Raw genomic sequence first — 24,231 nt, forward strand, 5'->3', positions numbered from 1 at the left:
CTTCTCCTGTCCTGTATACTGGGTGTATTCCTCTGTATCTGCTCTTATGCTGTATATATATACACTGCACAGTACCACTTCTTCTGTCCTGTATACTAGGTGTAATCCTCAGTATCTGCTCTTATTCTGTATATATGGACACTGCACAGTTCCACTTCTCCTGTCCTGTATACTGGGTGTAATCCTCAGTGTGCTGGAGTCAGTCGACGGGTGTGGTTGTGTCTGGAGGAGCTCCTGCTAATTGCTGACAAGTTACCAGGGATTTTTCCATCTATTCCAGCCCAGGCCCTGCCTCTCTCCAGGGAGTTGGTAGGATCCTGGGCAATGAAGTGACTGAAGACCCAGGATCCTGCTTCCCGTGGTAGGCCGGTGGGAGGTAGGGGAGGTGAGCTACCGGCCACAGTTCCATCTTCCACCCCGGGGATCGGAAGATCCAGCAGGAGTCGTGGGGTAGCGGCCCCTGCAGCCCCCGGAGGTGAAGCCGTGTCCATCGCCGGCAGTTCCAGGAGGGCGGACAGTAGCCCTCCAAGAGGTACGCAGAGTGCTCCTGGGGGTGGGCCAGGCTCGGTTGAGGCTGACTGGGGCAGCATTAAGTCCCAGGAACTAATCGCCTACCTCCGGGAGTATGAGGTAGCGAATAGGACCCTCAAGAAGGTTAGGGAGAACTTAAAGCTTGAGAGGGGGAAGGTTGACAAAGCGGCAAGAAAAAACAGGCCAGAAATATCAAATAAAATAAAAGGCTTAAAAGAAATTATTAAAGAACTGCAAGAAAGAAGGGCGACATTCTGGAAAACAGTGGTCCCTTTAAAGAAAAGCTCAAGAACGACGAAAGGTTCAGTGAAATGTTTGGAAGCCGAGAACAGCAAGAAGATGACTCCTCCTAGTGAGGAGGAAGAGTCAGACATGGGGGGGCAACCTGCAGAAACTGGTATTGCCACAGGTATCACCGCAGAGCAGGTATGCCTGCCCCCCACTAGTTCTTATGAGGAAGGCGAGTACAGTGGGAACAGCGGAGTTGGGGGGCAGCTTATGGCTGAAATACGCCACCTGGAGTCCCCCAAAATTGGTAAAGATTTCTGTTTTGGTAATGAATTACCTGAAGATGAGCCAATAGAAAGACAAAGACTGTAAAGCCAGAGGTGAGGTATGTCTATGTGACCCACCAAGCGTGCCCTGGGCCGGCTGCAAAGCTTTAGATCAGGCAAAGTCTTTTGATCGGGTTAACCACGAGTACCTCTGGGCAGTCCTTCTGAAATATGGCCTGCCGGGGGGTTTGTCGATTGGTTAAAGATCTTGTATGCAGGGGCAGAGAGTTTCCCGCTGTGAACGGTTGGTCTGGCAGCCCTTTTGAGGTTGGGTCTGGAGTCCGCCAGGGTTGTCCATTGAGCCCGCTCTTATACGTGTTTGCGATTGATCCTTTTATTAGGAGGATTGATCGAGGACCGTTAGCGGGAGTCAGGATTAGTCTGGAGGAGCCAGAAGCCACTCTGAGGGTGGTGGCGTATGCCGATGATGTCACTGTTTTCGTGTCCTCGGGAGGGGAGGCGGAATATGTGATGTCGGAGGTAGAACGCTACTCGGAAGTAGGGTCCGTGATTAACCGGGATAAGTGTGAGAGTCTCTGGCTGGGAGGGGGTGATCCATCTTTCGGTTTCTTGGACACCCTCCCAGAGCCCCAGTCGTCAGCCAAACTCCTAGGCATTCAATTCGGCCATGGGGATTATCCCACCCAAAATTGGGACAGCAGGCTCACGATCGCCGCTCAGAAGGTTGACCAGTGGAAGGGTTGGTCTTTGACCCTTAGGGAAAGGGTGAACCTGATCAAGACTTACCATCTCCCTTTGCGTATCTATTTGGCCAGTGTATGTGTCTTGCCAGAACCTCTCTGGACTTGGGTTTACAGTCTGTTCTTTCAACTGTTATGGGGGAATAGGCTGAACCTAGTCAAGAGAGAGGTGACATACCGTACGAGGAGATTAGGGGGGTCGGGTATGGTCAACCCAGTGGTGTTCCTTGTGAACACCTTTGTTAAGATCAACCTGGCAAACCTCTGGAAAGAGAGGGCTCCTCCGTGGGTACTCTCTTGCAGGGGTTGGTTTCGGCCTTTCTTCCAGGAGTGGGAGACAGGAGGGCAAGTGAAGGATTTACGTACACCTCACGGATATCTTCCGGCTTATGTCACCCCGATTCTGAAGGTGATCCGCCGGTGGGGTTTGGGAGTGAGGGAAATCAAGGCCCAGTCAAGGAGATCCCTTGACGAGCGGGTCTTGTTGACCCACTTCCAAAAGCCCCTGGCCCTTAAGGATTGCCCAAGCCGGGATCTAGACAAGGGGTTACAGTTGTTAAATTCGGCAAGGATACCCTTGAAGTTTTGGGACTTGGCTTGGCGCTGCTTTCACGGGAAGCTGTATGTAAGGGGCAACTTGAGGTATAGGAACTCTGATGAAAGGCGTTGTCCCCGGGAGGAGTGTGGTGACATACTGGAAAGTATGGAGCACTTCCTGCTTCAGTGTCCCTTTAATACAGAGGTATACAAATGGGTGGGCGAATACATTGACTGGCCTAGGCTAGCCAACCTCTCCTATGCGGAATGGGCTTATGGAGCATTTAAAGGTTTGGGAAGAAGGGACCCATGCACGGCTTTTATAGTTAGCATAGTGGTCAGGTACTTCACATGGAACGCACGGTGTTTAGTTTCAACCCAGCAGAAAGTCCTCCCTGTGGAAGAGGTGTGTAGGAACATTCTAGGTGACCTGGCGAAGGTTCGCTCTCTTGAGTGCGAGAAGGTGGATACGGATGGGGTCTCTTACCTCTGGAGAGGCTTCACCTTTGATGTGCCTTAGCCTCAGTAGCACTTTTCCTGGTGTTGGGCTGAGGCTTTCACACTAGGTTTTTGTTTTGTATTTAAGAAGAGTTTTTGAAGAAAGGTTTGCAAATGACTGAACTTGGGCCTTCGGGTGGATTTTAATATTGGTTTGTATAGATTGATATGGTTGTTATAAGATGTATATATTGTATGATAGGGTAAGTAGGGTGTATATTCATATTTTTTTGTGTGGGGAGGCCTGCATCCAGCCCTGGACTATGCGGACATAGGAGGACATGAGGCGAGGGGCTGGGTGTGGGTGGTGGAGGAAGGGCTGGCCTCATGGAGCGACAAGAGGCGGAGGTTGGCCCTGGGTGAAGGTGATGTGATAGATAGATTGGTAGGGTTAGTATAGGTTTGTGTTTTCTCATATATGTGTGTGTGTAGGCAAAAAGAAAAAAAAGAAAAATATAAAAAAAATATATAAATATAAAAAATAAAAATAAATGTATTGTTATTTGATATTTCTATTATGATTATTTAATTTGTGTTGATTATTATTTATTGTGACAAGTTGTAATTTATTTTCTGTTATAAAGAATTTGTATAAATTTGTATATAGTCGTGGCTCAGCCGGATGTTTTCGTTAGGCTAGGTTTCATTTTCTCTTTTTAGTAAGTATAAATGAGATAGTATGCATGTAGCTGGGCCAGTAGGGTAAGTGTATATAGTTTATACCTTTGTTTAGTATCTTGTTTGGAAATGTTATGGCAAAGTTTTTTTATTTTTGTATAAAATGAAAAAAGAGTTCCTCAGTATCTGCTCTTATTCTGTATATATATATATACAAACCGGATTCCCAAAAAGTTGGGACACTAAACAAATTGTGAATAAAAACTGAATGCAATGATGTGGAGATGGAAAATGTCAATATTTTATTTGTAATAGAACGTAGATGACAGATCAAACGTTTAATCCGAGTAAATGTATCATTTTTAAAGGAAAAATACGTTGATTCAAATTTTCACGGTGTCAACAAATCCCCAAAAAGTTGGGACAAGTAGCAATAAGAGGCTGGAAAAAGTAAGTTTGAGCATAACGAAGAGCTGGAAGACCAATTAACACTAATTAGGTCAATTGGCAACATGATTGGGTATAAAAAGAGCTTCTCCGAGCGGCAGTGTCTCTCAGAAGCCAAGATGGGTAGAGGATCACCAATTCCCACAATGTTGCGCAGAAAGATAGTGGAGCAATATCAGAAAGGTGTTACCCAGCGTAAAATTACAAAGACTTTGCATCTATCATCATCAACTGTGCATAACATCATCCGAAGATTCAGAGAATCTGGAACAATCTCTGTGCTTAAGGGTCAAGGCCGTAAAACCATACTGGATGCCCGTGATCTCCGGGCCCTTAAACGACACTGCACCACAAACAGGAATGCTACTGTAAAGGAAATCACAGAATGGGCTCAGGAATACTTCCAGAAACCATTGTCAGTGACCACAATCCACCGTGCCATCCGCCGTTGCCAGCTGAAACTCTACAGTGCAAAGAAGAAGCCATTTCTAAGCAAGATCCACAAGCTCAGGCGTTTTCACTGGGCCAGGGATCATTTAAAATGGAGTGTGGCAAAATGGAAGACTGTTCTGTGGTCAGACGAGTCACGATTCGAAGTTCTTTTTGGAAATCTGGGACGCCATGTCATCCAGACCAAAGAGGACAAGGACAACCCAAGTTGTTATCAATGCTCAGTTCAGAAGCCTGCATCTCCGATGGTATGGGGTTGCATGAGTGCGTGTGGCATGGGCAGCTTGCATGTCTGGAAAGGCACCATCAATGCAGAAAAATATATTCAGGTTCTAGAACAACATATGCTCCCATCCAGACGTCATCTCTTTCAGGGAAGACCCTGCATTTTTCAACAAGATAATGCCAGACCACATTCTGCATCAGTCACAACATCATGGCTGCGTAGGAGAAGGATCCGGGTACTGAAATGGCCAGTCTGCAGTCCAGATCTGTCACCTATAGAGAACATTTGGTGCATCATAAAGAGGAAGGTGCAACAAAGAAGGCCCAAGACCATTGAACAGTTAGAGGCCTATATTAGACAAGAATGGGAGAGCATTCCTATTTCTAAACTGGAGAAACTGGTCTCCTCGGTCCCCAGACGTCTGTTGAGTGTTGTAAGAAGAAGGGGAGATGCCACACAGTGGTGAAAATGGCCTTGTCCCAACTTTTTGGGGATTTGTTGACACCATGAAATTCTGATTCAACATATTTTTCCCTTAAAATGGTAAATTTTCTCAGTTTAAACTTTTGTTCCGTGATTTATGTTCTATTCTGAATAAAATATTAGAAGTTGGCACCTCCACATCATTGCATTCAGTTTTTATTCACAATTTGTATAGTGTCCCAACTTTTTTGGAATCCGGTTTGTATATATATATATATATATATATATATATATATATATATATATATACACTGCACAGTACCACTTCTCCTGTCCTGTATACTGGGTGTAATCCTCAGTATCTGCTCTTATTGACTTCATGACTATGAAAATTGTAGATTCACACTGAAGGCATCAAAACTATGAAGGCTTTGCACACTCTTGGCATTCTCTTGATGAGCTTCAAGAGGTAGTCACCTGAAATGGTCTTCCAACAGTCTTGAAGGAGTTCCCAGAGATGCTTAGCACTTGTTGGCCCTTTTGCCTTCACTCTGCGGTCAAGCTCACCCTAAACCATCTCGATTGGGTTCAGGTCCGGTGACTGTGGAGGCCAGGTCATATGGCGCAGCACCCCATCACTCTCCTTCATGGTCAAATAGCCCTTACACAGCCTTGAGGTGTGTTTGGGGTCATTGTCCTGTTGAAAAATAAATGATGGTCCAACTAAACGCAAACCGGATGGAATAGCATGCCGCTGCAAGATGCTGTGGTAGCCATGCTGGTTCAGTATGCCTTCAATTTTTGAATAAATCCCCAACAGTGTCACCAGCAAAGCACCCGCACACCATCACACCTCCTCCTCCATGCTTCACGGTGGGAACCAGGCATGTAGAGTCCATCCGTTCACCTTTTCTGCGTCGCACAAAGACACGGTGGTTGGAACCAAAGATCTCAAATTTGGACTCATCAGACCAAAGCACAGATTTCCACTGGTCTAATGTCCATTCCTTGTGTTCTTTAGCCCAAACAAGTCTCTTCTGCTTGTTGCCTGTCCTTAGCAGTGGTTTCCTAGCAGATATTCTACCATGATGGCCTGATTCACACAGTCTCCTCTTAACAGTTGTTCTAGAGATGTGTCTGCTGCTAGAACTCTGTATGGCATTGACCTGGTCTCTAATCTGAGCTGCTGTTAACCTGCGATTTCTGAGGCTGGTGACTCGGATGAACTTACCCTCCGCAGCAGAGGTGACTCTTGGTCCTTTCCTGGGGTGGTCCGCATGTGAGCCAGTTTCTTTGTAGTGCTTGATGGTTTTTGTGACTGCACTTGGGGACACTTTCAAAGTTTTCCCAATTTTTCAGACTGACTGACCTTCATTTCTTAAAGTAATGATGGCCACTCGTTTTTCTTTACTTAGCTGCTTTTTTCTTGCCATAATACAAATTCTAACAGTCTATTCAGTAGGACTATCAGCTGTGTATCCACCCGACTTCTCCACAACGTCACTGATGGTCCCAACCCCATTTATAAGGCAAGAAATCCCACTTATTAAACCTGACAAGGCACACCTGTGAAGTGAAAACCATTTCAGGTGACTACCTCTTGAAGCTCATCAAGAGAATGCCAAGAGTGTGCAAAGCAGTAATCAAAGCAAAAGGTGGCTACTTCGAAGAACCTGAATATGACATATTTTCAGTTGTTTCACACTTTTTTGTTATGTATATAATTCCACATGTGTTAATTCATAGTTTTGATGCCTTCAGTGTGAATCTACAATTTTCATAGTCATGAAAATAAAGAAAACTCTTTGAATGAGAAGGTGTGTCCAAACTTTTGGTCTGTACTGTATATGACATGGATTGATAATACAGCACTGTGCCCAAGGCTGTACAGTATCAAGTATAGATCCACATAATTGTATAGGCACGATATTAATGATACTGGGGTACATGGAGGGGAGGTGTAGTGACTGGGGGTACAAAAGGGGAGGTTCAGTCACTAGGGGTGCAGGGAGGGGGAGGTGCATTGACTGGAGGTGCAGTGATCGGGGGTACATGGAGGGGAGATGCAGTGACAGGGTGTGCAAGGGGTGCAGTGGCTGGGGTGCAGCGAGGGGGAGGTGTAGTGACTGGAGCTACAAGAGGGGAGGTGCAGTGACTGGGGGTGCAGTGCCTGGAGGTGCAGCGAGGGGAGGTCTAGTGACTGGGGGTACATGGAGGGGAGGTGCATTGACTGGGGGTACATGGAGGGGAGGTGCAGTGACAGGGTGTGCAGGAGGTGCAGTGACTGGGGGTGCAGGGAGGGGAGGTGCAGTGACCGGGGGTACAGGAGGGGGAGGTGTAGTGACCGGGGTACAGGAGGGGGAGGTGTAGTGACCGGGGTACAGGAGGGGGAGGTGTAGTGATTGGGGGTACAGGGAGGGGGAGGTGTAGTGACTGGGGGTACAAGAGGGGAGGTGCAGTGACTGGGGGTGCAGGGAGGGGGAGGTGTAGTGACCGGGGTACAGGAGGGGGAGGTGTAGTGACTGGGGGTACAAAAGGGGAGGTTCAGTCACTAGGGGTGCAGGGAGGGGGAGGTGCATTGACTGGAGGTGCAGTGATCGGGGGTACATGGAGGGGAGATGCAGTGACAGGGTGTGCAAGGGGTGCAGTGGCTGGGGTGCAGCGAGGGGGAGGTGTAGTGACTGGGGGTGCAGCGAGGGGGAGGTGTAGTGACTGGGGCTACAAGAGGGGAGGTGCAGTGACTGGGGGTGCGGGGAGGGGAGGTGCAGCGAGGGGAGGTCTAGTGACTGGGGGTACATGGAGGGGAGGTGCATTGACTGGGGGTACATGGAGGGGAGGTGCAGTGACAGGGTGTGCAGTGACTGGGGGTGCAGGGAGGGGAGGTGCAGTGACCGGGGGTACAGGAGGGGGAGGTGTAGTGACCGGGGTACAGGAGGGGGAGGTGTAGTGACCGGGGTACAGGAGGGGGAGGTGTAGTGATTGGGGGTACAGGGAGGGGGAGGTGTAGTGACTGGGGGTACAAGAGGGGAGGTGCAGTGACTGGGGGTGCAGGGAGGGGGAGGTGTAGTGACCGGGGTACAGGAGGGGGAGGTGTAGTGACTGGGGGTGCAGGAGGGGAGGTGTAGTGACTGGGGGTACAGGGAGGGGGAGGTGCAGTGACCGGGGGTACAGGAGGGGAGGTGCAGTGACTGGGGGTGCGGGGAGGGGAGGTGCAGTGCCTGGAGGTGCAGCGAGGGGAGGTCTAGTGACTGGGGTACGAGAGGGGAGGTGCAGTGACTGGGGGTACATGGAGGGGAGGTGCAGTGACAGGGTGTGCAGGAGGTGCAGTGACTGGGGGTGCAGGGAGGGGAGGTGCATTGACCGGGGGTACAGGAGGGGGAGGTGTAGTGACCGGGGTACAGGAGGGGGAGGTGTAGTGACCGGGGTACAGGAGGGGGAGGTGTAGTGACCGGGGTACAGGAGGGGGAGGTGTAGTGATTGGGGGTACAGGGAGGGGGAGGTGTAGTGACTGGGGGTACAAGAGGGGAGGTGCAGTGACTGGGGGTGCAGGGAGGAGGAGGTGTAGTGACTGGGGGTACAAGAGGGGAGGTGTAGTGACCGGGGTACAGGAGGGGAGGTGTATTGACTTGGGTACAGGAGGGGAGGTGTAGTGACCGGGGGTGCAGGGAGGCGAGGTGTAGTGACCGGGGGTGCAGGGAGGGGAGGTGTAGTGACTGGGAGTGCAGGAGGGGAGGTGTAGTGACTGGGGGTACAGGGAGGGGGAGGTGTAGTGACCGGGGTACAGGAGGGGAGGTGTATTGACTTGGGTACAGGAGGGGAGGTGCAGTGACTGGGGGTGCAGGGAGGGGAGGTGTAGTGACTGGGGTACAGGAGGGAAGGTGTAGTGACTGGGGGTACAGGAGGGAAGGTGTAGTGACCGGGGTACAGGAGGGGGAGGTGTAGTGACTGGGGGTGCAGGAGGGGAGGTGTAGTGACTGGGGTACAGGAGGGGAGGTGTATTGACTTGGGTACAGGAGGGGAGGTGTATTGACTTGGGTACAGGAGGGGAGGTGTAGTGACCGGGGGTACAGGAGGGGAGGTGCAGTGACCGGGGGTACAGGAGGGGAGGTGTAGTGACCGGGGTACAGGAGGGAAGGTGTAGTGACCGGGGGTGCAGGAGGGGAGGTGTAGTGACCGGGGTACAGGAGGGGGAGGTGTAGTGACTGGGGGTGCAGGAGGGGAGGTGTAGTGACTTGGGGTACAGGAGGGGAGGTGTAGTGACCGGGGTGCAGGAGGGGAGGTGTAGTGACTGGGGGTGCAGGAGGGGAGGTGTAGTGACTGGGGGTACAGGAGGGGGAGGTGTAGTGACTGGGGGTGCAGGAGGGGAGGTGTAGTGACCGGGGTACAGGAGGGGAGGTGTAGTGACCGGGGTGCAGGAGGGGAGGTGTAGTGACCGGGGGTACAGGAGGGGAGGTGTAGTGACTGGGGGTACAGGAGGGGAGGTGTAGTGACTGGGGGTACAGGAGGGGAGGTGCGGTGACTGGGGTACAGGAGGGGAGGTGCAGTGACCGGGGGTACAGGAGGGGAGGTGCAGTGACCGGGGGTACAGGAGGGGAGGTGTAGTGACCGGGGTACAGGAGGGGAGGTGCGGTGACTGGGGGTACAGGAGGGGAAGTGCGGTGACTGGGGTACAGGAGGGGAGGTGCGGTGACTGGGGTACAGGAGGGGAGGTGCGGTGACTGGGGTGCAGGAGGGGAGGTGCGGTGACTGGGGTACAGGAGGGGAGGTGCGGTGACTGGGGTACAGGAGGGGAGGTGCAGTGACTGGGGGTACAGGAGGGGAGGTGAAGTGACCGGGGTGCAGGAGGGGAGGTGTAGTGACTGGGGGTACAGGAGGGGAGGTGCGGTGACTGGGGTACAGGAGGGGAGGTGCAGTGACTGGGGGTACAGGAGGGGAGGTGCAGTGACTGGGGGTACAGGAGGGGAGGTGCAGTGACTGGGGGTGCAGGGAGGGGAGGTGCAGTGACTGGGGGTACAGGAGGGGAGGTGTAGTGACCGGGGTACAGGAGGGGAGGTGCAGTGACTGGGGGTACAGGAGGGGAGGTGCAGTGACTGGGGTACAGGAGGGGAGGTGCAGTGACCGGGGGTGCAGGGAGGGGGAGGTGCAGTGACTGGGGTGCAGCAGTAATGAGCAGCCCCTCCTGCAGTGAGCTGTGGCCGGCACTGCAGAGCACCCTCCTCTGCTGCAGATCTCCTCCCCTCCCCCTCCCTCTCTCCTCCTCTTCTTCTGAGCAGCAGACACACAACAAAGTTTTGCAGTAGGAGCTGCAGACCCGCCTGCTGTGCCCCCGGACCCCCGCCAGATCGGCGCAATGTGCTGCAACTGAGAGGTGAGCCCCGCCGGCAGGGTGCTGGTGCTGGTGCTGGTGCCGCCTGCGATAAGTGCTGCATCATTCAGTGGGGCTCCGCTATACACACCGTGCACTGGGGGGAGGTGGTGGGGCTCCGCTATACACACCGTGCACTGGGGGGAGGTGGTGGGGCTCCGCTATACACACCGTGCACTGGGGGGAGGTGGTGGGGCTCCGCTATACACACCGTGCACTGGGGGGAGGTGGTGGGGCTCCGCTATACACACAGTGCACTGGGGGGAGGTGGTGGGGCTCCGCTATACACACAGTGCACTGGGGGGAGGTGGTGGGGCTCCACCATGGGGTAGGTGGTGGGGCTCTGCCATACACACCGTGCACTGGAGGTAGGTAGTGAGGCTCTTGCAGTGGTGGACATGGGGGTGGAGTTGGGGTAGGGATGGCATCTGGTCATATGTGAAACCTTACCAAACTTACCATAAACTAGAAGAAAATAGTGGTCATTTTGCCCCATGGACGTTCCAAGGTGGACTTGCCTCCCAGTGGACCTCACATGTTAGTAATATTGTCCCATGTGTCATACGGGGTGGGCTTGTGGACCTTACACACAGACATGTCTCCATAGTGCACTGTGACATGGAGTAACCAAGTGATCTTGCGTAACTTGTGGAGCGATTTTTGGTAAGTCGACATGGTCATCTTGTATGGTTTACCTTAGCCCTCTCTTGTTTCAGGTACATCTGGTTCCAGGACTCGCTTACCCCCATCCTCCAGATGTTTCTACGGCCCGAACCCGAATTGGGTTGGCTCCCCACCCATGTGCAAGTCACTATCCTGCAAGCCCGAGGGCTGCGTGCTAAGGGGAAGCATGGCACCAGTGATGCCTACACCTTGATCCAGGTTGGACGTGAGAAGTACAGCACCTCAGTGGTAGAGAAGACCACAGGATCTCCAGAATGGAAGGAGGAATGTTCCTTCGAGCTTTCCCCCGGAGCCATGGAAAGAGGGGAGAACTGCGAGCTTCAGCTTATCGTCATGCATCGAGCCCTCATTGGTATGGACCAGTTCCTGGGGAAGGTCAGCCTTCCTCTACAGGAGGTGTACCAGGAGGGCCGCTCGCAGAGGAACCAGTAAGTAGCCATTAATCATTGGCGCTCATTTCAGGCGGTATCGACCAGCATCTCTGCCCCTTATAACTCTATCAGGCTACAAGTAACCTCGGCCACCACTTCTGAGGGATGAATGTTCCTCATAGAGACTCCAATATGGTGGTTTACTGCCATCATGTGGTCCATAGTCCTTTCTAGAGGCAGAGTTCAGGTGTGAAGCTGGTCCACGAAACTCAACCGATTTGTGGCAAAATAAAGGGGGTGGAAGTCCTGGCGCTGTATCGGCAAAACCAACCACCACCATGTTGGTCTTTTTAACAGTCAAGAACATTGTGGTCATCTCTGGTCTGGTGACCCTCAAAGGAGCTGTTGCCAAGCCCCATCTACCTTGGTGACATCACTAGAACCAAGTGATTATGAGGTGTCTGTAGGGGTCATCTAACCCAGTGTTTCCCAACCAGTGTGCCTCCAGCTGTTTCAAAACTACAACTCCCAGCATGCCCGCACAGCCAAAGGCTGTCCAGGCATGCTGGGAGTTGTAGTTTTGCAACAGCTGGAGGCACACTGGTTGGGAAACACTGATCTAACCTACATGATACTAGTTACCTGACAACATTTGTCTCCAAATCCAACGGCCTCATGAGGGACAACCTTATTTCTTATCACTCCCATCTGGCCAATATGGCCACTGTCTATAAACACCCCCATCAATCTCCACTAAGTTAACCCTGTGAGGGTTGGGAGATCAGAATAGCCAGATGTTTCAGGTTTATGAAGGGTGGAGTTCCCCTTTAAATGGGTTTTCTATGGACCAGGATGTGCCCTGGAATCTACAGTGTTTCCTTGATCTTTGTGGACTCATGTCAACATGGCCGCTGTTCGTTGCCATCATCTTCCGTAATCGTGAAGGAGGGGCAGTGCGTGACACTGGATCATAGTCTGCGTCAGGGGATGTAGCAGAGTTTCTTATGAAACTAGGATGATCTATGTCTCTTTGATTTCCCCTTCTGGGAATTGTAGTTCGACATCAGATAGGAAATGATCATATCGTTCCAGGTGACGGTCCTCCTGGGCGTCTATAGGCCCTCAGTCAATAATATTTTAATAGTAGTACTCCTGTATCCCATGCAGTGTCTCCATAGAGTCCTGGCTTAAAGGGTTAACTCAGTTTAGCTTTCTAATGTTTATAGGGGTCTCTGTGGAACCCCCTCGACCTAAAATGAAATGATCTGCTGTCCATTTTAGGGCTTATCGCCCTAAATATCTTCAGGCTGCACCTACATAGTAGTACATGTCTGGAGGGGTGACCACCCAGGAGAGGAGAGTGGAGGCTGTGATGCAGGGCGGAGCAGAGGACTCTGTGGGAAACTGGTGTAAAGGGAAACTGGCTTAGTTGCCCAAAGCAACCAATAAGATTCCACCTTTCATTTTTCAGAGCTCCTTTGGAAAATGAAAGGTGGCATCTGATTGGTTGCTAGGGGCAACTAAGCCACTTTTACTTTGCATCGGTTTTAATGAATACCCCTCTGATTTTCATTGGTGCCATGAGTGGCCAGTCCTCGTTTATCAAGACTGGTTGCTGATGGCAACCAGTTTCCTGTGAAAGCGAAAGCTGCACTGTGATTGGTTGCTATGGGTGATGAGATCAGGTTTATTTCTCTCATGAAAACAAGCCCTGACCATATGCCCAATTTGGGGCGTATGGATGTCATGGAGGGAGGGGGCCCATGTTTGAGGCTCGTACCCTGACGAACCAGAATGGAGAGCCCCTGTAAGGAGTGTCGTCTTTTGAGGCAGTCAAAACTGGTGTAAAGCAGAACTGAATTAGTTGCCCATAGCAACCAATCAGATTCCACCTTTCATTTTCCAAAGGAGCTCTGAGAAATGAAAGGTGGAATCCGATTGGTTGCTATAAGTAACTAAGCCAGTTTTGTACATCTCACCCCCATCTCACAAATGCCATCAGTTTGCATACATTTTGACGGATCCGGCGCGGGAACTGCCTGCCGGAATCCTCTGCCGCAAGTGTGAAAGTACTCTACTCTGTTCACATCTGTGTTGTGCCGCAGGATCCCTCATCTTGAGTTTAGGTTTCATGTTGTTGTTTTGAGGTTTCGTTTCGTACCTGAGGCGGGCTGAGCGTAGATTCCAGCGTCCTTCCCAGAATCCTTTGCTCAGGGTTGGTCTGGTCGACCCCCTCATGGCCTCGGTGAGTGGTTTTGGGAAGGGCTCAGGAGATGAGGGAGCCTTGCTTTTCTTGGAGCGCGTCCTTTGTGCTGCCTGCGCCCTGCTCGTATGGGACTGGAGCGGGCAGGAAGCGGAGAGGAGATGCTCTATTTTGGTCTGGTTATTTATTAGGACGGGGCACGGTATGCGGCCAGGAATGTCTGCTGACCGAGGCAGCGCGCTCGCAAAACCAAACCCGTGTGTGTGTCTGCTCCGGGCCCAGCCTGTTCTGACCCCCGGCTTATCTGTGTCTGGGAAAGCTTAGTGACCCCTGATTACAGCCTGCTTTCCCACATCCAGTCCATTAACCCAGCTTTCCCAGATGATGATGCAGTCCATTACCAGCCGCCCACATGACACATACAGAAATAATCCGCACAAACAATCAGTTGTCTGTTCCCTTCTAACCTACTTATGTGATCAGCCGGAGGGCGGCACTTTTACTTCACCGGACGCAGGCCATACACTTATTACCTATCCAAGTTCTTCTGACCGCCAGCAATACTGCAAAGAAAGGGTATACATGTCATACAGGTTATATAATTCTTCATATAGGGCGGTATTATAGTGGTTATATTCTTGTACATAGGAGGCAGTATTATAGTAGTTATATTCTTCTACATAGGAGCAGTATTATAGTAGTTATATTCTTGTACATAGGAGCAGTATTATAGTAGTTATATTCTTGTACATAGGAGCAGTATTATAGTAGTTATATTCCTGTACATAGGAGCAGTATTATAGTAGTTATATTCTTGTACATAGGAGCAGTATTATAGTAGTTATATTCTTGTACATAGGAGCAGTATTATAGTAGTTATATTCTTGTACATAGGAGGCAGTATTATAGTAGTTATATTCTTGTACATAGGAGGCAGTATTATAGTAGTTATATTCTTGTACATAGGAGGCAGTATTATAGTAGTTATATTCTTGTACATAGGAGGCAGTATTATAGTAGTTATATTCTTGAACATAGGAGGCAGTATTATAGTAGTTATATTCTTGTACATAGGGAGCAGTATTATAGTAGTTATATTCTTGTACATAGGGAGCAGTATTATAGTAGTTATATTCTTGTACATAGGGAGCAGCATTATAGTAGTTATATTCTTGTACATAGGGAGCAGCATTATAGTAGTTATATTCTTGTACATAGGGAGCAGCATTATAGTAGTTATATTCTTACACATAGGAGGCAGTATTATAGTAGTTATATTCTTGTACATAGGAGCAGTATTATAGTAGTTATATTCTTGTACATAGGAGCGGTATTATAGTAGTTATATTCTTGTACATAGGAGCAGTATTATAGTAGTTATATTGCTGTACATAGGAGCAGCATTATAGTAGTTATATTCTTGTACATAGGAGCAGTATTATAGTAGTTATATTCTTGTACATAGGGAGCAGTATTATAGTAGTTATATTCTTGTACATAGGGAGCAGTATTATAGTAGTTATATTCTTGTACATAGGGGGCAGTATTATAGTAGTTATATTCTTGTACATAGGGGGCAGTATAATCAGTGATAGATTGTAGAGCTATGCTTTGTTTGTGAGTACGTGGAATTCCTTCCCCCATAGAGACATAATGGGAGGGTCATTGTGATATTAGGACACCCTGTGTTATAGTCCTCCACCGTGTATCTCAGCAGTCACTGGAGGATGACTTTTCTTGTTGGGCCATCCTGATGGAGTTTACAGGGAGGACTCCGCACTTGGGTTTGATCGTTGGGAAGGATTTTCTTGTCTGCTGATTAGTCGGGGGCTTTCCTCCCTGGCGGCGGGGTTTACACGTGACGCTTCCTCGTTTTCTCTCCTTCAGATCTTTATTTACTCAGCTGGTTCTTTCTCTTCTCTATTTTCAAATGCAATGAACAGATGAAAGAGGTCACATTAATCCCCGGGCCCTCCGATCCATGAAGCGGTGACATTCCTGTAATCTGGCATCGATGGGGTCTAAGCGGTGCCGGATTATCAGACGGTCCTGTGTTATGGGCTTCCGGAGTCTCATTTGTGGTCTCTAGAAGGGGGCACTCCACCCAACCTTTAGTCCTGGTTGTGCAATAGCCCATGTTACTGGTGTCGGAGGTTCCCTGCAGGTTGTCAGTCTTTCTGCACTCGGCTGGAATTTTCCAGTCCATCTCTCGTCTCGTCCTCCTGAGACATTCCACACTGTGCTCCCAGCTCTCGCTCCTGCGCGGCGCCTTCCCGCTCCCTATGTTTAGACTGTTCCCGACCTGTAAAGACACGTCTCGGGGGCTGTAGTTCTTGGGACTAAATTCTAATTTCAACCATTTAACTCCCTTCGAGGTACCTGGTGCCTCACGCCTCAATAATGTTCATGGGTTTCAGAATCCTCCGCATTCTGGCCTTGCCACCTCCTGAAGGTCTGCAGAGAGCCTGATAATCCGGCACTTAGCATTCAGCTGCATGATGATTCAGGATGTCACATGACCTGGACCGAGCAGAACTAATGTGACTCCCCCTGATGGCCACACGGGGGTTAAAGGGGTATCCCGACCACCGACTGTTATGGCAGATGTGACGCCTGCGTTCGTTGCACCCCCGTTCTCCCTATACTAGGGTTGTGCTGTCAACGTCAGTGGGTGGAATACCCCGTTAATTCACAAAAGTTTTTATTTTATTTTTTTATGGTGGTCTGATAATCCGCAATGTCCGATAATCCGGCATCTGACAGGTCTGATGATATATCCAATGCGGCGGTCATCTCCCCCCCCCCCCCCCACGGTGAAGTAGGAGGTGGCAGTATGGGTTCTGTGGACTCTAGTGGTTCAGATGTAGCAGAGCTGACAGTGTCCTTTTTACTATTATGGTCCAGGTCATGTTGCACTGGTATCGCCTTGTCTTACATGGGACTGCAGCTGTGTGCTATGTGGTGTTACACAGGACTGCACGTCAGCCTAGTAAACAAGTTCCATGACAAACAACGCTCTGCTACAACGGTGCGTACATTGTGTCGTATAGGGCGCTGGATTAACCCTGACTGTGGATGACACCCTGCGCCCTTGGGCTCTGCGTGTACCGGATCCATGCATCAGAGGACACGGTGCTCGTCCTTACACGCTGCGGGCCCATGACATGTCCGCCCCGGGACTACAACCCTCATGTGAGCACACCCCCCTCCCCCGCTGCTGATCACTTTGGATTTTCTGGCAGCTGCAGGGTGAAATGTGGGAATTTCTGGTAAATCCATGCGCCCCCGCCCCGCGGCCGGGTGTTGGGGGCTGATAGGTTAGGAGGGGCGCGCTCCCTTTTGTTTCCAGCTGTCTCCGCAGGTTTTTCCTATTTTCTTTCCCTTTTAAGTTCCAGCGCTCGTAAAGCGTTCCCAGGCCCCGTGTCGCATACCTGCTGCTTCCAGCCAAGAAACGCGTGTGAGCTCTGCCTAAAACACGAAACAAACAGGCCTGGGGGCGAAATACCCCACCCTACACCCATCGCCTGCCAGATTATCAGATGATCCGGATTATCAGACGTCATCGAAAAGCACAAAAACCTCCGGGGAGGCGAAGCAAAGTAAAGTCTAATGCACTGGACCGTCAGATGATGGGACTTTAGTACGGTCTACCAGGTGGGCGGGAGGGGGGGGCTCCGACAACTGCCGTCAGTTCCTCTCTCCGGCTATTGCTGTACTGAATTAAGAGTGGGGATTTTATGGAAAGTAACTGCTAATAAAGCTGTGGGGAGAGTATGAGTTTCGGGTGGAGTTGCCCTTTAAGATGGACTGGGGGGAGGGGGAGGAATTCGCACCGTTCATGTTTCCTTGCCCGTTATTTTGCTGTGTGTGGAGGACTACAAGTCTAAGCATGTCTTCCCAGACCTTTACCTGGACTCTCATAGCCAGCAGAGCTTAGCCGCTGATTAAGGGGGTCCACAGGAGCGGGGGCGTGCCCCCTGGAAATATTTTTTGCAAAGATGCTGGAAACCTTGCTGGACAGCAAGCGGAGATCTTACAAATGGTGCCGAGCCTTTTAGCTCCTGCGGTCTGATGGCGATGGTCTCATGCGTCATGGTGTCTAATGAACTGAATGTCTGCCAAAATTCCTTTTAATCCGGGAATCCTGCTGATCCAGTATACGGGGGGCCGCTCCGGGGTGCACGCGCAGAAGTCAGCAGTGGGCGTCATACCACAAGAATTGTCAAGTCATTTTGCTTACATTTTTTATTTATTTTTTTCCTGAATTATTAGTTATTTATTTTATTTCCTCCAGTCACTCATAGAGCTGCATTGAAAATGTCTTCTGGTTGCCCATGGAAACAGACAGCGGTTTAGCTCTGCCCTGATGTCAGACACATCACCTGATGGCTCAGCTCTAAACTGTCTTCTCAGCTTCCACCAGGTGCTTCTCTCTAGTAACAGGAAGGTGGATGAAATGTTGCTGCAGCTCTAGATGTGTCTGGAGTGTAAGGCAGCAAATCAGTCTGTGTTTTGTCTATTTTCCCCCATGCTCTACACTGCAGCTCCTCTTGTTTAGATTTGTTGTGTAGCAGTGCAAGTACGGGAACTGCAGAATCTATGGAGGTACCTTCCTATTGGAACGTTCTGCACATAGGCGAGTGCCGGCTTAGCGATTTCCGGAACTTTCATGGAGGTGAATTGAGAGGAGGCTGCGCTTGCGCAGTGAGATCCACATTTACCTTTATTGCTCGTGCACACGGCCGTGTCCTTATTGCAGCCTGCAAACATTGGGTCCACAGCACACGGGCAGCAGCAGTGTGCACCCCTCACGGGTCCGAAATCGCGAAGGTCAGTGCGGAACGGAGGCACGGAAGCACTACGCAGTGCTTCCGTGGGGTTTGTGTCCGTACCTCCGCACCACAAAGTAGTGCATGCTGCGAGTGGGTCCGAGCTCCGCATGTGGCAGCCCTACCGTCAGTGCCTGTGCAATGCGGACTAAAATTTGTGGGCCGCACCACGGGCCCGGCCGGCACCCGAGCGCTGATAGAAGTGACTGGAGAGCATGGCATGCATGTGCGGTATGTTCTCCTTCGCTTTCTAGAGAGAGACGCCGGTCCCACCTCTTGTTTGCACCTATCTGACACTGGTGGCATGTCCTAGCGATACGCCACCCATGTGTGAGATCGGCCTACCCCTTTAACCCCTGACATCACACATCTTGCCATGTCCCTCATGGATGCGGATGTTGCTCCTTGTGCTCTGGGTCATAGGAAGCTGTAGTACAAGGAGAGATACTACGTGCAGTTTGGGCTCTTTAGTCACATGGTGATAATGTCATAGTTATTTGGCGGTGGTCCATGGCCACCTCTGTTTCCTAGCGGCTCAAACCCACCGGTGTTCTCCTCCTCCTCCATGGTGGGCCTGTCTGCCAGCGTTCCTCTCATCCTCACAGGCAAAGGCCTGTCTCTGCTGTGCCTATTAGGTGCACACACCCTTTGCACCAGTGAGGGCACACCTTAATCTTCCCAGGAGTGCTTAAAGCATCTTTCCTTGTGGGAAGGTGCCTGAACAATAGCTTCTAGTCCTCTAGTGTCCTGCAAAGGTGCACTTTCTACATTTCTCTGCCCAAATTCTGCCAGTTTCCCAGATTTGATCCTTTGCTACCCCTGACCTGACCTTTGCCTGATCTCCATCCTAACCCTGGGCTGGCCACCCTGACCTTGGCCTGTTTATCGGATTGCTCATACTTTGCCTGCCAGGATCTCAGCCTGTGACTGCGATTTTTGCCTGATCCCTTGATGCTCTGCACCAGTGTCTCTTGGCCCACGTTGTTCTCCAGTCAGTTAAGCAGACACTTCTCCAGAAAGTAATGTCCTGGTGGTTCCCCTGCAGAAGTCTCCAGGTCACTGTACAGGGGAGAAAGGATGAAGACGAGAAAGCCGCACGGATAACGTTCTTAGGATTAACCCCAAGTCAAATCTGGTGACACAACGGATTCGTTTCAGGTGACATCTCTTCTTTCTCCAGGCCTGGACTTGTGTCGTGGACATGGATCAGGTTATTTGATTGTCCTCGGGGCAGAAAGTGCATCACGTAGCAGTGGACATTATCTTGCTTTGTTCTCCCTCCCCCATCCCATTGGTGACCCCCTGGTCACTTACCTCTGTACCCGTCCTGGTCGTGCTGCTTTACTGGTTTGTGCTAAATTACAAAATGTTATTAAAGGAACATTTGAAGGTATGAATGATAAAGGTGTGTGGTGTGTGACTGCTGGGGATCGTCCGTGGCTTCTTTTTAGGTATTTTTTTTGTTGTTCTGGGCACATGTTCAGAGAGTGAGTTCTCCCAGTCTTCCCCATCTGCTATCTATAGGATCCTATTTTTAGGTTGCAGATCTTCCTGTTACAGGCGACCACAGGAAGCGACCAAACCTAAACATCAGCCAGAGGACGGTGGATGGGGTGAACGTATCTCACTGCAGTCAGATCTGACCGCTGGTCGACGAGCGGCCGCACAGCATTTACAGCGGCCAGGAGGATCTTCATGGGAATAAATTGAAGAATCGGGCATGTTGGATTTCAACATGTCTATTCCTTCGTTCCTGCAGGAGGTAAACCGCTTCCCGTTGAAAACGCATGCCAGCCGGGAAGTTAGGAGGAATAGCTGCGGGTCAAAATGAGCAGGCAGCAATCAAATTTGTAGTCGGTAATTACTACGGGTAGGATGTCCACGGCATAATATTGGCTTGGTTAATATGGTGCTCACAGGTCCAGATGGTGACCCCTTATGTGTTCTCTTCTGTACGGGGTGACCCCCGATATCCTGGGACACGACTGATATATTGACCCTTATGGAGCAGGTGACATCAGTTCGGTCCATGTATGTTGTATTGTCCAGTGGTGACATCACCGGTCCTCTTGGATTGCTGATTGGCAGAGAGGATTATGGAGGGAGTTATGTTGCTGCCTTGTTCCCTCATCATTCTGCACTCAGTCCCCCATAATGAAAAAGTGAAAACATAATGTTATTTCTATAATCTATTAAAAAAACAAAAAACAAAAATTTCTCATGGACATAAGTTTTCAGACCCTTTGCTATGTCACTTGACATTTCACTCTGGGGCCTCCCATTTCTCTGGATCATCTTTGAGATGTTTCTACACCTTTTGATCTGGAGTCACCTGTGGTACATTCAGTAGACTGGACATGATTTGGGAAGACAGCCCTGTCTAGCAGCTGACAATACATATCAGAGCAAACACCAAGCCATGAGAAGGGATTGTGTGGAGACACCGATCTGGAGAAGGGGACAAAAACTGCACTGAAAGTTCCAAAGAACACAGTGGCCTTCATGATTCTTACATGGAAGTTCGGAACAACCGTGACTTTACTTAGTTTGGTGGGCAGCCAGCTCTAGGAAATCGGGGGAGAAGGGTCTTTGTAAAAGAGGTGAACAAGAACTCAATGGTCACTCTGGCTGAGCTCCAAAGATCCTGTGTGTAGATGGGAGTAACTTCCAGAAGGTCAACCATTGCTGCAGCATTCCACCAATCTAGGCTTTGACAGAGTGGCCTTTCCTCAGTAAAAACACATGAAAGCCGCCTGGAGTTTGCAAAAAGCACTTAAAGGACCTCCTATGAGAAAACAGATTCTCTGGTCTGATGAAACCAAGATTGAACTTTTTGGCCTCAAATCTAAACGTCACTTCTGGAGGAAATCAGGTCCCTACAGTGAGGAATGGTGGTGGTTGCATAATATTGTGGGGGTGTATTTCAGCAGCTTGGACAGGGAGACTGGTCAGAGTTGAGGGAAAGCTGAATGGAGATATTCTTAATGAAAACCTGATGCAGAGTGCTCTGGACCTCAGACTAGGTCAAAGGTTCACCGTCCTACAAGACAATGACCCTAATCGCACACCCAAGACAACTCTGACTGTCCTTGAGTGGCCCAGCCAGAGCCCTGATGGTCTGATGTTTGGTTTGATATGGATGCTGTCCCTGTTTACTATGGTTACTGCCAAGGAGATTACCATCATGATCTTTGAGGGAAGTTACAATAAATCCTTTTACTAGTAATAGCTCTGCAGAAGAAGCACCCATCACATGAATTGTGACATATGGGTCATTGCTTCTTGCAGAGGTTTCCTGTGCAGTGTCATTAGTAGTTGTGTAAGTGTGCTGTGAAGGAAGTGTCTAATGCCACCCTCTGACCACATAGTGAAAGCTGTGTGACCCAGATAGAACGAGTGGGAGCTGCGTCATGCATGGGTCTGGATGCTCGCTCTTGTTGATGCCGTTTGTTTGGGAAGGATCGTGTGTGGAAGTAATCATGGTGTTGTGTTCTATTGCTACCTGTTATCAGCCATATGAGGCTGAATAAGAGTTCTTTGAGTCTACTATAGGGTCCATCAGCTTCTCCAGAGGCAAGCTGAGCTTGGTCCTTGTTTTCCTAAAATGTTAGGCATCCATTGATATCATGTGTGGAGACATCTTCATGGGATTGCCTGTGGTGGAAGGTTATGGAGGGAAGGCTGGTGCAAGAAAGAGGGGCGTAGAGTAGTCCCTACTTTATCATGAAGATGAGCCCAATACCTATCTCCAGTCTTCCTAGCCCAGCACACTGGCTGTATTAAAGGCCCTGCCACTTCTTAACCATCTCTTAGCTTCTAAAATGAAAAATAAAACAACTTTGCAAATAGTCTTTATTAGAAATGTCCTACCGTTTTGTGATTTGTCTCCATGGTAACAGACTACAAACAAACCCGTGTAGTCTGATCCAGCAGTCAAATTGCCTTCTAACTGATGCCTTTTCCTCCTGCTAACAGACCAGTTGTATGTTGGGGACCTTTTACAAGGGCCAATGATCGTCCGGGTGATTATCCATAGCAATGCTCTTTCCCAATCGTTGCCCAGTGTAAAGTGTCATACTAACGATCGTGTTTTCACCTGTTCAAAAAGATCCCTTACACGGGTGCCATTCGACTTGTTATACCGTTCTGGCCTGAAATCAGCTCATCTAAAGGTTTGGTCCTACACATTGGATGGCTTGCTCTGACGGCTGTCCCTGGGGTGAGCAGCTCACAAAAGCTTTCCTAGGTGTTGTCACATGCAGAATATACAATCAGTGATACAGTCCTAACCTCAGTATCTGAGGAAAGGGATTTAGGGATCATTATTTCAGAAGACTTAAAGGTAGGCAGACCATGTCACAGAGCAGCAGGAGATGCTAGCAGAATGCTTGGATGTATAGGGAGAGGCATTACCAGTAGAAAGAGGGAGGTGCTCATGCCGCTCTACAGAGCACTAGTGAGAACTCATCTGGAGTATTGTGCTGAGTACTGGAGACCATATCTCCAGAAGGATATTGATACTTTGGAGAGAGTTCAGAGAAGAGCTACTAAACTGGTACATGGATTGCTGGATAAAACTTACCAGGAAAGATTAAAGGACCTTGACATGTATAGCTTGGAAGAAAGACGAGACAGAGGGGATATGATAGAAACTGCTAAATACATAAAGGGAGTCAACAAGGTAAAAGAGGAGAGAATATTTAAAAGAAGAGAAACTGCTACAAGAGGACATAGTTTTAAATTGGAGGGGCAAAGGTTTAAAAGTAATATCAGGAAGTATTACTTTACTGAGGGAGTAGTGGATGCATGGAATAGCCTTCCTGCAGAAGTGGCAGCTGCAAATACAGTGGAGGAGTTTAGGCATGCATGGGATAGGCATAAGGCCATCCTTCATATAAGATAGGGCCAAGGGCTATTCATAGTATTTAGTATATTGGGCAGACTAGATGGGCCAAATGGTTCTTATCTGCCGACACATTCTAGGTAAATGTTTTCAAATGTATTGCCTGATGATTAGCGGCCGGATATTAGAATTTTATTTGCACAAAGATGTGTTGCAATCATAAACCGTATCTTTACTGCAGCGCCAAAAACTACCCCTATGATGGTGCCTCATCAGATGCTGGCTGCGAGGGTGGGAGGTCCCTGGATGCCGCTTGTCGGGGTGGAGGAGCCGAATGCTGGCTGCGAGGGTGGGAGGTCCCTGGATGCTTCTTGTCGGGGTGAAGGAGCCGAATGCTGGCTGCGAGGGTGGGAGGTCCCTGAATGCCGCTTGTCGGGGTGGAGGAGCCGAATGCTGGGTGGGAGGTCCCTGGATGACGCTTGTCAGGGTGGAGGAGCCGAATGCTGTCTGTGAGGGTGGGAGGTCCCTGGATGCTGCTTGTCGGGGTGGAGGAGCCGAATGCTGGCTGCGAGGGTGGGAGGTCCCTGGATGCTGCTTGTCTGGGTGAAGGAGCCGGATGCTGGCTGCGAGGGTGGGAGGTCCCTGAATGACGCTTGTCAGGGTGGAGGAGCCGAATGCTGTCTGCGAGGGTGGGAGGTCCCTGGATGCCGCTTGTCGGGGTGGGAGGTCCCTGGATGCCGCTTGTCGGGGTGGGAGGTCCCTGGATGCCGCTTGTCGGGGTGGAGGAGCCGAATGCTGTCTGCGAGGGTGGGAGGTCCCTGGATGCTGCTGGTCGGGGTGGGATGTCCCTGGATGCCGCTTGTCGGGGTGGAGGAGCCGGATGCTGGCTGCGAGGGTGGGACCACCGGATGCCGCTTGTCGGGGTGGGGGGTCCCTGGATGCCGCTTGTCG

General features: G+C 50.1%; 1 protein-coding gene across 4 annotated transcripts in view; it reads left to right on the forward strand.

Moving 5' to 3' along the window:
- Nucleotides 1-244: 244 nt before the first annotated feature.
- RAB11FIP5 (RAB11 family interacting protein 5) overlaps nucleotides 245-24,231 on the forward strand; it is a 49,522-nt gene continuing 25,535 nt past the window's right edge. For 3 of the 4 annotated variants that reach the window (XM_044294435.1, XM_044294453.1, XM_044294460.1), the window contains exons 1-2: nucleotides 10,239-10,353; nucleotides 11,067-11,462. In XM_044294435.1, the coding sequence (XP_044150370.1) occupies nucleotides 11,107-11,462 (356 nt within the window). In that variant the 5' untranslated portion in view covers nucleotides 10,239-10,353; nucleotides 11,067-11,106. Of the gene's footprint in view, nucleotides 533-10,238; nucleotides 10,354-11,066; nucleotides 11,463-24,231 lie in introns of those variants that run through there. The other variant, XM_044294444.1, reaches the window with a different exon arrangement.

The sequence above is a fragment of the Bufo gargarizans genome, chromosome 1, assembly GCF_014858855.1.
Source record: "Bufo gargarizans isolate SCDJY-AF-19 chromosome 1, ASM1485885v1, whole genome shotgun sequence".
Lineage (NCBI taxonomy): Eukaryota > Metazoa > Chordata > Amphibia > Anura > Bufonidae > Bufo > Bufo gargarizans.